Consider the following 11666-nt stretch of genomic DNA (forward strand, 5'->3'; position numbering starts at 1 on the left):
TCCCCACCCCACTTGTTAGTCACATGTGTCCAGAGCTGCGCTAAGATACATGGGCATTCACATCTATGTAGGGGTGCACATGGCCTGACCCGGCCCGAAGATTCAGCCTGGCCCCGAACACTTTAGAGGCTAATTTGGTATGATTTCACCGGGTTTAGGGTCGGGTAAGGGTCTCAAAAATAAATCCGGTCATTATTTTGGGTCGGGTCCGGGCCATAGCTCGAGTCACCCGAACTTGGCCCGGTGGCCCGGTCATCATACACAATTAATATTTTGTGTTATTAGTGATGGATCATGGCTATTCTTATGTGGAATTTAAGTATTGTAAACCTTAATATTTTGTGTTATTAGTCATTATAAGTCTATAAGTTAATGTTTTATGTTTAGAATGCATAAGACTTTAGACTAATGCATAATATTGTGTTATTTGTATTGATTTAAATATTTGGTGTTATTAGACAATATTAGTATTGATTGTGGTTATGCTTTAGTATTGATTGTGGTTATGCTTTAATTTTGAAGAAGGGTTGATTATTGTTATATTTTACTAAGTGAATTTTACCATGTCAAATAATGGTTAGAGTCTTGAAAATTTGGATATTTTTACATGCTAGCTTACAAGAAGATATCAATGTAATGTAATGTTAACGGCCCGATTTTCACTTGGTATAATTGTGGCTCGAAAGTGTATTTTAGAGCCGGATTCGGGTCTAATAAATAAACCTAGTGTATATTTCGAGCCAAATCTGAGTCACATCAAACCCGGCTTCACCCGACCCATGTGCACCCCTACATCTATGGATGTTTCCTATTGTCCATGGCAGAGACATTCCCCTAATGGTATTAGTATGTTAGACCTTTTGCTTTCTTTTTTTTGTCAAATAAATTAAACAACTCCTAATTTTAGACATACAATATCACAAACTCATGCACACTATGTACTCATACACAACCTTTAAGGGTTCTCATGTACTATTCGGCCTTAGCCAAATTTCACACCCGGCTGTGGTCTTTTTAGGGCCTCTTGCTTTTGTTTATTTCCTTCAGTGGGTTCTCATATACACAAAATTTGGACCTTACTTTGGGTCAGGAATTCAGGATTAATACATTTTTCGGGCTCCTGATTTTTGTTGGTATTAGTTGGGCATCATTCTTTGTTACTGCAAGGCCACACATAACCAGAGCCCATTAACCGCGTTGAACAACGGAATAAAAACAAAAACCCTCGTTCCCTTGTGATTACCGCAAAAGCCTGATTCTTCGTGCAACAGTATTGCTTCATTGCTTGGAAAATTTGAGATAAACGGAACAAAAACAAATTCAGGATAAAACAAGGTGTCTCCCGATTTCCATTCATTCACTCACTTTCTTCTTCTTCTTCTTCTTCTTCTTCACTTACATTATAGGGTTTCCCTCACTCTTTCTAGGGTTTCCTCACACTCCTTTCTCCGATCAAACTTTGTCGTAAATATCTTGCACCTTCAAATTCATCGTCTCTGCAGGAATCCAATTTCCCCATCTCTTCAATCGGTGCGTTGACAATTTGCTAAAGAACCAAACCTTCAAAATTCCTCCTTTTTGTTTTGGTCTTTTTCGGTTTGCTGTTGCTTTATTGATGAACGAATTGTTGGAATGGTTTTGGGTTTCAGGGTTGGTCGCTCTCGTTCCATGTGAAGGAGCATGTATTCTTCCAGAGGGAGCGGTGCTTACGGTCAATCGTACCCGGGTCAATCCGCATACGGCCAGAACGTAAGCCTTTGATTGACTCTTAACAGTTTCTTGATTTCATTCAGGCTGTCGTTGTCAAATTTATCTATTCCCCCCTTAAAAAATTGTTTTCTTTTTCCTTTATTTTTATTTTTTAAATGAATGTTCACCATCGTAAGTCATTGATTCTTAGGCTATGTTTTGTATAATACAATTAAAATTTAAAGGAGGAATTCTTAGAAGTAAAAAAAAATTACAATTTATTTTTGTTTAATGCTTGGAATTTTGTTTATTGGAAGATTAATTTGGATTTTTGTGGTGTTTTTGAATTTGGTTGCAGCTGGGTTCTAATTTCACTGGAGCTTCTGTTGGAGGACATGATGTGGGGCAGCATTCTGTGGCATCAAGGCATTCAGCGATATTAGGTGCCTCTCAGGAAGTTGATGTTGCTGGATATCGCCCTCACAGTTCAACTGCTGCACAGTATGGGGGGCAGTATAGTGCGGTTTATGGCTCATCTGCTTTGAGCAGTGCACAGCAGGTCAGTGTGTTGTGTTATGTGCGGTTAACGCTTTATCTGAAAGATAAGGATAAGGAGTGTTATATAATTGGAAATGGTTCCTTAGGTTTTGTTTGGATTGATGCGACAGAGTGGGTGGACTGGAGTGAACTGGTCATCTGGTATTAGGTGTCCTTTGGTTGGTCTAAAAATACGATGGAGTAGAAGTGATCTTGGTGCTCTTCTATTCTATACAAGTACCTACCATTATTTTGTTTTCCCTTTGATTTGGATGAATTGCGACTTCAATTCCATACTCTGCCTTGCAATAATCTTTCATCCAATTTGATTCTCTTTTCCTTTTCATTTTTCCTCACTATCCAAACCTGTCAAAGTGATGTGAAAGCATCTTCAACTTAGAGGCACTTATGTTTGCTGTTAATTGTTGAAACATTTGGCGTGACACCCAGAAAATCCTAACATTAGGAGAGCTGAGACCCTAGTTAATGGATAGGGTTAGTTGGCTGAAAGCTTCCATTTGGTGTCTTCAAATATTAAAGTCTTGATTCTTGAATCCAAGAGAGGTATTTTCATGTCTCTAGAAGTGTATGCCTTGCCTCTAGTAACAATTTTGTTCTATCTGCCTTTTCAAATTTTCATTTAAGTGTCATGTTTCCCTTCAAAACCTTATAAATCCTTCTCAGTATAATTTTTTAAATATTCTTGTTAATCTTTATTTTTTGCTATAAGTGAAAAATTGTTTGGATATTTTTCTCTGTATAGGTTCCCTCGTTGGGTACCAAGGGAGCTTCATCATCAGCATTAGATGGTCGTGGAGGTTATAATTTGGGTGTTTCGGATTCGCCTAAGTTTGCTTCTGGAGAATATGTTCCGTCATCTGGTCATGGATATGGTCATAAGGTTGATCAATTGTATGGTGACAAAGGATTGGAATATTCTGGAATAGACAGGCGGCAATATGGTGAAAGGCAGAGTGCTTATATTGGTAGGGACTTGGGTGATGCAGCTGGACGGTATGCTGCTGATCCTATTGGGTTTAGTCATCAACATCAGGTGTGTGGTTACTTTGTAGACTAAATTTCTTTCTTTCTTTTAGTTCCCACTGAAATGAAATAAACAAATGGCCACTCCATCCTGCCTTTGGCATTATTTCTTTTATTTTTACAATTTTAATCATGTTGCATTTATCTTTCTTTCAGCAAGCAGAAATCTATGACCGCATTGATCAGGCAGCTTTGCTTCGACAAGAGCAACTGCTGAAAGCTCAGCCTCTGCAAGCTGCTTCACTTGATGGGGGTGCTAGGTATTAGTTTTATTTTATTTGGATGAGTGTGCATTGGAGGGTTTTTGTTTTGTTTTGTTTGCTTTTGGGTCTAATACAAATTGTGATGAATCCACACCAATTTTGGTTGCTAAGTAGTGCTAAATATATGTGCATATGTCCATTTTGGTTATATGTAAAATAGCAGTGTCGTCTTTTTGAGTTTTGTTTTCACTGGGCAGAAGCTGATCAACTCTTCCTTACTATCTTAAATGGTGATTATATTTCTCCGTGCACTAAGTAGCAACACGTTTCTGGCAGACAAGCTGATTATCTTGCAGCAAGGACTGCTGCTAGTCGTCACACTGCCCAAGATCTTTTGTCTTATGGAGGAAGGATTGATTCTGATCCACGTGCTTCATCAATGCTAAGTGCTGCTTCGTATAGTGGACAGCATGCACCATCAATATTGGGAGCAGCTCCAAGGAGAAACTTGGATGATCTACTGTATTCTCAGAATGCTTCAAATCCTGGTTATGGAGTGAGCCTACCACCTGGTAGGGATTACGCTAGTGGAAAAGCACTTCATGGAAATGCCATGGAGTTGGATTACCCAGGAAATGCCCTTTCACGTGGTGGGCACAATGACCTTAAAGATGACCGTGCTAGCTATCTACGAGAATTTGAGCTAAGGGAAGAAGAGCGTCGCCGGGAACGCTTGCGTGAGAGAGAGAGGGACAGAGAAAGGGAGAAAGAACGTGAACGATTGCGTGAGCGGGAACGAGAAAAGGAACGCGAAAGGGAGCGCGAAAGGGAGCGCATCTTGGAGCGGCGGGAAAAGGAAAGGGAACGAGAACGCAAACGTGCTCTTGAAACTAAGCGTGATCGGACTCCAGTGAGATCTTCCAAGGATCCCCGTGGTACATCAAAGGATCCTCGAGGATCATCTTTGACAAAGGATGGGAGATCTTCACGACGGGACTCCCCACATCATGTTGCTTCACATAGGTGGATGTTGTGATTTTACTATTTCTGCGTCCTGCTCAGGTTCTGAATATCTAGCTGCTTGTTTATCTTGCAGCCTTATATAACTAACTAAGTGTTCTGTTATGCTGAAGGCACCATTCACCTGTTAGAGAAAAACGGAGGGAATATGTCTGCAAGGTAAAAGAAAACAAGAATTTAGTTGCTCAGCATTGTGAGAATATTCCACAGGAGGAGCTAGTTGTACTTGTTTTCCTTCAGGAGATCTGTGGCTGGTGGCTTGATAATTTTTTCAACGTTATCCTTTTGTGGCTTTCTTTTATCTTGAACTCTCACTTTAGCGTGTTCATTCTGATTTCAACCAAGTCACATGATTGGATTCCATAAAGTTGGGAAATCTTCGTTGTCCTCGATTGGCCTTTGTTCATAATCCTTGTTGAGTATGCAAACGGCAAAGCACTTGTTTTCCCTTGGGTCATGATTATTCTTTCCTATTCCTTGTCTCCTCATCTCTTTCACCTCTTCACTGATTCTTCCTTTTTGTTTTCCTTTCTTCCTTGCTTGTCCTAAAATACCTTGATTTTTTATTTTGGGATGTGTCTTTTAATGGATTGGGAGGCAAATCTAATACCTGAAGAAAAAAGTATAAAATTTCAAGAATATTCTCATTCTTATTCATGCTACATTGGAAGTTACATTTCAATTCTGAATGTGAAGTGATTTGAAAATAATACCCAATGACCTAATTTCCTATTTATTGTATATTGCTTTATGAATTTATAAACAAGACTAATTGATCTTTGCACTGTCTAAAACAGGTTTACCCAGCCCGTTTGGTGGATATTGAAAGGGATTACCTCTCGATAGATAGGCGATACCCCCGACTCTTTGTCTCTCCTGAATTTTCTAAGGTCTTCTGGTTCTATAGTTTCTTTTTATTTGATGGTGATTGTTTGACGTTGATTTGACATCATATCTTGCAAATGCTTTAGGTTGTTGTGAACTGGCCAAAGGAAAACCTGAAACTGTCTATCCATACTCCTGTCAGGTATGTCTCTCCATCTGTGTGATATTGGTTACAAGATTCCAAAATGTTATCTGATGTTTCTAATAGCATTTGATCTAATTTTTATTACTCTTTTTTAATTAGGTTATTCTGTTAAGCTTACATTTTCAGGATATCCCTGCCCCTTCTTTTTTCTTTCTCTTTTTAAGCAACACAGAAAAAACCATCATAAACAGCAAACTCTTTTTGAAGCTTGTACACAAAGAAAAACTCTTTTTGCTACTTGAATTTAATTGTTTTGTACACTCATTTTGTTTCTCTTCTTATGTAGTGTAAATATTTTTAGCTATTCCTTGTAACATAAACTGATTGTTAGGCATCAAATGAAAGAAATATTTAGGTTCTTTCAAAATTAATATGAATGGGTTATATTGTATGCATGATTTGAGCGTGATGATCTTGTGGTTACAGAAATTTGAAGGGCTTTTTTCTTTTTCTTTTTTTTTTGGTTTGGGGGGGGGGGGGGATGAAATTATTATTTCATCAAGATGATGAGAAGGAAAATACAAAATAGGATAAGAGTTTCTCTTTAAAAAAACAGGACAAAAATGTTTATCTATAAAAATAGCTTTCTGATCATCTTTGAGAAGAGTCTTTTGTACAGATAATGAACTTCACACAAATAGATGCCAGATGTCTAATCCTGTTCCATAAAACTTGTCAGAAAATTTGTCACGGGAAGGTGCAAGCATTACATTCCAACCAAGTTTTGATTATCAGAAATTTTGCCAGACATCTATTGATTTTCATTTATTCCTTCATTCCACTTTCTCTCGAAGATCGTCCTAGTTTTTCTGCTTTGCCTGCCATATATGTATTATTCTTACTAGTATTTGTTTAAGAAAAATAAAAACAAGTGAAAAATAACATTATTTTGAACAGTTTTGAGCATGATTTTATTGAAGAAGGAAGTTTCACCGAGACTAGGGAATCATCTGGCAAGCTTTTGATGGGACAACCTCCAAATTCAATACAAGGAAATACAGTATGGAATGCTAAAGTAGGTTCAGCAATGGATATATACATATCTTTTGTTTGTTTTGTATTATTATTGTATTTGTTGTTCATCTGGGAATTATTTGGTGGTGGTTACTTTTTTTTTTATTTGTGCACATTATTTCGTAATGGTTACTAAACATATTGCTTTTGGTAATTTTCTTTTTGGTTGCTACTAAGATGTGATAGAATGTGTCGATCTTGAGAAAGGTGACAAATGTGTTGATCTTGGTTGCAACTAAGATGTTATAGAATGTGAGACAAAGCTTTATTGCGAACACCCTCCCATCTCCTGCCTAACCCATTTCTCTGATAACAGAGATCAATCTTAAATGCTTATCATAAGGCTTGTGCCAATATACTTGATCTAGTTTGATACTTTCCAACAAACTTTGTCCTTCCATAAATAATATAGATCTGTTTGCAGGAGCTTGTATGTTGGTGGTTCCAGTTTCTGTTGTAATGGTGTTTTCTAGTTGGTCTCTTGTGATATATAATCATATAAATTCATTATTGTACATAAAAATTTTGGGCTTCATTGCTCGCTAAATAACTTTATCTCCTTATTTCAGATAATCTTGATGAGTGGACTTAGTAGGGGTGCATTGGAGGAGCTGTCATCTGATAAAATTTTAGATGATCGCATTCCTCATATTTGCAGTTTCCTTAAGTTTGCGGTCCTTAAGAAGGACCATTCTTTCATGGCAGTTGGTGGCCCATGGGAACCAGTTGATGGTGGTGATCCATCTGTTGATGACAACTCTCTGATTAGAACAGCGCTCAGGTTTATGCTTAAGATATAAATATTGTTCTGGAGGTTATAATTTCTACTACTATACTAACGGGCATTTCTCCTATTTTCCAGATATGCAAAGGATGTTATCCAGCTTGATTTGCGTAATTGTCAACAGTGGAACCGTTTTCTAGAGGTATTGGTTTACTTTCGATGTTGTGTTGGTATTTTTTGCTTGTTTTAGTCTCTCCCACATTGGGATTGACAGCTAAATCCTTTTTCAATCATTTGCATGCTTCGAGTCTTATTTCCTGTTAGTTTGTGTTTATTCTTACGAGCTATGTGCATTTTGCATTCTAGTGGTTTAGTGATATTCTGCTTTTATGTTTCTTTTACTAATCTTTACTATTATGTTTTTTATTTCTTCATTTAAAATGCTAACACATTCTTATGAAATTTCTAGTCTCCTAATAGCTTTTATGTTTCCCAGATACACTACGATAGACTTGGAAAAGATGGTTTCTTTAGCCACAAAGAGATCACTGTACTGTATGTTCCTAATTTGTCTGATTGTCTCCCCAAGTTGGATGAATGGCGTGAGCATTGGCTTGCCCACAAGAAAGCTGTGGTTGAGAGAGCACGCCAACTTGCTTTGAAAAGAGAGGTCTGTTTATTTTGGCCGTGGTGGTTTTGCTGATAATCTATTTGTGCTGGATACGGGTTGAAAATGGAATGTTGCTTGGGAATTTTCTCTATTATTCTATTTTGATTTTCATATATTCTTTTTTTTGGTAATGTTTCAGAACACAAGAGATAGCAAGGAAGCTTCTAAAGGTGAGTGGCCTCACTTTCCTGTGTGACATGTATCTTTTTGTCAACCTGATTTTATCTAATCATGTTATTGTGGTTTTCCGGCGATTATACTTTAGACAAATTGGATAAGAAGAAGGAATCTGCCTCATCTGGACAATCTGGAGATGCTAAGAAAAAGGAGAAAGATAGCAATAATGTTAAGGTGGAAGCTGAAGAGAAAACTGCAGTAGATAATTCTAAAACTTCTAAACATGATGGCTCTGACATTGGTGAAGGAGGCAAGAATGCTGAGAAAAAACAGCCCGAAGCTGATGCTTGTCAGACATCAGGGAGTGTGAAATCTGTAAAGAAGAAGGTTATAAGGAAGGTTGTAAAGCAAAAAGTTGTCAACAAGGCAAATGATGCCACAAACAAGCAACTCGATAAATCAGATGAGAAGAATGGTGTGGAGAAAATAGAAACATCTACTGTTCCGGTTGAGGGCGAGAAATCTTCTGTGGGTCCTGATGGGATTCAGGATGCTACGAATAATGTAGTTTCCAAGGATATTATTATGAATAATACTGATGGGGAAGAGGGGAAAGATAAGGATATGATTAGTTCTGAAGACAAACCTCTAGATAAGCCAGAAACAGTGGGCAATGCTACTATTAAAACAATAAAGAAGAAAATTATCAAGCGGGTACCAAAAAAGGTGGTTGGTGAAGCATCAAAAACTCTTCCTGAGACTAAAACTGGAGGGAACGTAGAGGCAGTTAAAGCAGAAGACGGTACCCAGAGCACGAGCAAGCAGATTGCTGGTGCAGGTATTGCAGCGACACAAGGGAAGAAAGCTATGAAGGTGGTTCCTAAGAAAAAGTTAAAAACACCTACCACTGTAAAGCAAAATGATACATCTGCTTCCAATAAAACTGAAACAAAATCTGACAAGGATGACAAGAAGTCTGAAGAAAATGTTGTGGCAGGCCAAGCACAAGATGTCACTCAGAACAGGGGTAGGCAGACAGCTGATGCGGATACCTCAGTGACAGAAGTGAAGAAAACTGTGAAGGTAGTTTCTAAAAACAAGTCAAAGGAAACCTCTGAAAAGCAAGATGGTGCAGCTGATTCCAATAAAAATGAAATGAAGTCCAACAAGGATGGCATAAAAGATGAAAAGGACGTTGGAAAAATTGGAGCCAAGTTAGAGAAACAGAAAGCCTCTGAGAAAGATGTTCACAATGTTAAAGGGAAATTGAAAGATGGGGATAAGGCAAAAGACATGAAAGGAACAAAAGATGGAGATAAGTCGAAGGACATGAAAGGAACAAAAGAGAGAGATGGAAAAGACGAGTCTAGAAGCAAATCTAGTAGAGAATTGAAGGAGAAGAAGAAGTCCGATGAGCCTCCTCGGCACCCTGGATTTGTTCTTCAAACAAAATGGACTAAAGATTCTAAAGTATGCTAACTTTAGCTTGGTTCTACGAACTGTAGTCAAATTTTTCATTTTCTCATGTAGTCTCGGTCTTAATTTGTCAATTATATTGCAGCTTCGTTCGTTGTCATTGTCACTGGATTCGTTGCTGGATTATACTGACAAAGATGTTGAAGAATCGACACTTGAGGTCCGTTATTTACTAGCTTGGCAACAGCTTTTTCCGAGTCATTTGTAGTATTCTGCTGCTTTCAAATGGACATTCATTATTCTTTATTGTCTGGGTTTTGCAGCTTTCATTGTTTGCTGAATCATTTCATGAAATGCTCCAGTTTCAAATGGGTTGTACGATTTTGGCATTTCTTCAGGTTTGTTAAACCATTGTTCGTAGTTAGAGTCTGAGTATATTTTTCAAAGGAAGTCTGCTACAATTTGGTGTACATAATTTTCTCCAGAAACTGCGCATTAAGTTTGTGACGAAAAGGGCCCAGCGAAAGAGGCAGAGAGAAGAGAGCCATGAGAAGGATAGTGAAAGTAAATCACCTTCAAAACGTACAAAGAAAGATAATCCTCCTGTGAAGAGTGAGCCTGCAGATATGGACACAACAGTTCCAACCGAAGGAGACGATGATAAAATTGTTGTACAGAAAGGTAAGCCTGGTGGTGAAAAAGAGGAGGATAAACCTGTTGAGAAGGAGGATGTGAAGATGGAAGATGGATCAGACGAGGAGGAAGATCCTGAGGAGGATCCTGAAGAATATGACGAAATGGAAAATGGTAGTCCGCAACATGATTCATCTGAGTATAAAAATGCTGAGCAAGAGGCCAATACAGATGTTGAATCCAAAAATATTACTGGCAACGCAAAAGCTGCAGAATCTTCTAAAGAGGAAACTAAGGTTATAATAGAAGAGGTGAAAGAATCCAAGTCTGATGCACATTCCACCGAAGAGAAGGAAGGAAAGGTTGATAAAATAAAGAAAGAATCCCCTGCGGTTAAGGAGGCTGTTGTGGACAAAGAACTTCTTCAGGTACTTCCCTTGTCTAATTATAATTTACTAGTACATGATGTGTTCTTGATTGAATAATGACTATTTATTTATGACAGGCTTTCCGATTCTTCGATAGGAATCAAGCTGGCTACATTAGAGTAAGCGCCACGAACATCAGCTAATCTGTTTCATATTATGCTTGACAATGCTAAAATGTTCGTTTTTCTCATTTCTTCAGGTTGAAGACATGAGATTAGTCGTCCACAATCTAGGGATGTTCCTTTCTCATAGGGATGTTAAGGTGAAAAAATATTACACATACTAGTATCATATTAACTATTGATTTTCATCTAAACTGTATACTAACGCATTTTATGTAAATCAGGAACTTGTACAAAGTGCATTATTGGAGAGCAACACTGGGAGGGACGATCGGATACTCTATAATAAGCTGGTGCGGATGACTGATGTTTGAATATTTGATGCAACCTAGGGTCTCTCTCACTCTTATTTATTTATTTTATTATTATTGGGTGAAAGGACGTGCTGCGTTTCTTGTAATGCATGGATGTAACTCATAATAACATTCTGTCCACTCAACTCCCCCGGATTCCCATAAGTTCTGCTATTAGATTTCATAGTTGAGTTTGATCATTTACTAGATTCCCGTGATTTTCTACATTTATCCACGTTATATGGCGGGGCATGGGTAATTGGAACCCCTCTGCAGTCATGCATGAGCATGGTTATTAGAAGTTTAGAAGCGAATCAGCAACGGAATCACTCAGATTATTGAATTATTAGTTGAATTTTATGATGCATAGACATGGGACATAACAATGACACGGTATGTTTGACACGAATTTGAAATTTATATAAGACATGCGGACACGTATAAAATATAGGAAACATTTCAAGTGCACTGGAAGTATCGGTGTTTCAGTTGTTTTAATCATTGATCTGAATTATAAAAAATATATATAATATATATTAATTAAAATTAACGGTTAAAACAATTGATGCACCGGTACTCCTGGGTGCACTTGAAATGTTTCCTAAAATATAAAGTATAGGAAAGTTATCAGGTGTATTTGGGAATACTGGTGTTTTAATTGTCGTTGATCTTAATTAATATATATTATATTTTTTTATAATTCAGATCGACGGTTAAAACAACTGA

The 11666-nt window shown here is 37.6% G+C and overlaps 1 protein-coding gene across 2 annotated transcripts; it reads left to right on the forward strand.

The window, feature by feature from the left end:
* The first annotated feature begins 1240 nt into the window (after nt 1-1240).
* EMB1579 (ATP/GTP-binding protein family) lies at nt 1241-11254 on the forward strand. 2 transcript variants are annotated; one of them, XM_088488546.1, is made up of 22 exons: nt 1242-1335; nt 1428-1530; nt 1650-1749; nt 2048-2248; nt 2990-3280; nt 3427-3530; nt 3810-4496; nt 4607-4652; nt 5291-5383; nt 5465-5520; nt 6421-6538; nt 7107-7318; nt 7400-7463; nt 7758-7931; nt 8071-8101; nt 8197-9518; nt 9610-9684; nt 9788-9862; nt 9950-10525; nt 10603-10644; nt 10725-10787; nt 10872-11254. In XM_088488546.1, the coding sequence occupies exons 3-22, from the start codon at nt 1681-1683 to the stop codon at nt 10959-10961; spliced, it is 4389 nt and encodes a 1462-aa protein (XP_088344672.1). In that variant the 5' UTR covers nt 1242-1335; nt 1428-1530; nt 1650-1680; the 3' UTR covers nt 10962-11254. The 2 variants fall into 2 exon arrangements, 1 of the variants encoding a protein (XP_088344672.1); XR_015883614.1 differs by having other exon boundaries at nt 1241-1530; nt 10623-10644; nt 10872-11147.
* Nucleotides 11255-11666: the final 412 nt, after the last annotated feature.

The sequence above is a fragment of the Arachis ipaensis genome, chromosome B5 (assembly GCF_059453495.1).
Source record: "Arachis ipaensis isolate K30076 ecotype BB chromosome B5, ASM5945349v1, whole genome shotgun sequence".
NCBI lineage: Eukaryota > Viridiplantae > Streptophyta > Magnoliopsida > Fabales > Fabaceae > Arachis > Arachis ipaensis.

Excerpts from the sequence above, each read along its gene's own strand:
- EMB1579 (XM_088488546.1), top strand. The coding sequence starts at position 1,681 with ATGTATTCTTCCAGAGGGAGCGGTGCTTACGGTCAATCGTACCCGGGT. Across the intron at positions 9,863-9,949 it reads CGATTTTGGCATTTCTTCAG|AAACTGCGCATTAAGTTTGT; the intron begins GTTTGTTAAACC and ends AATTTTCTCCAG. Across the intron at positions 10,788-10,871 it reads TTTCTCATAGGGATGTTAAG|GAACTTGTACAAAGTGCATT; the intron begins GTGAAAAAATAT and ends TATGTAAATCAG.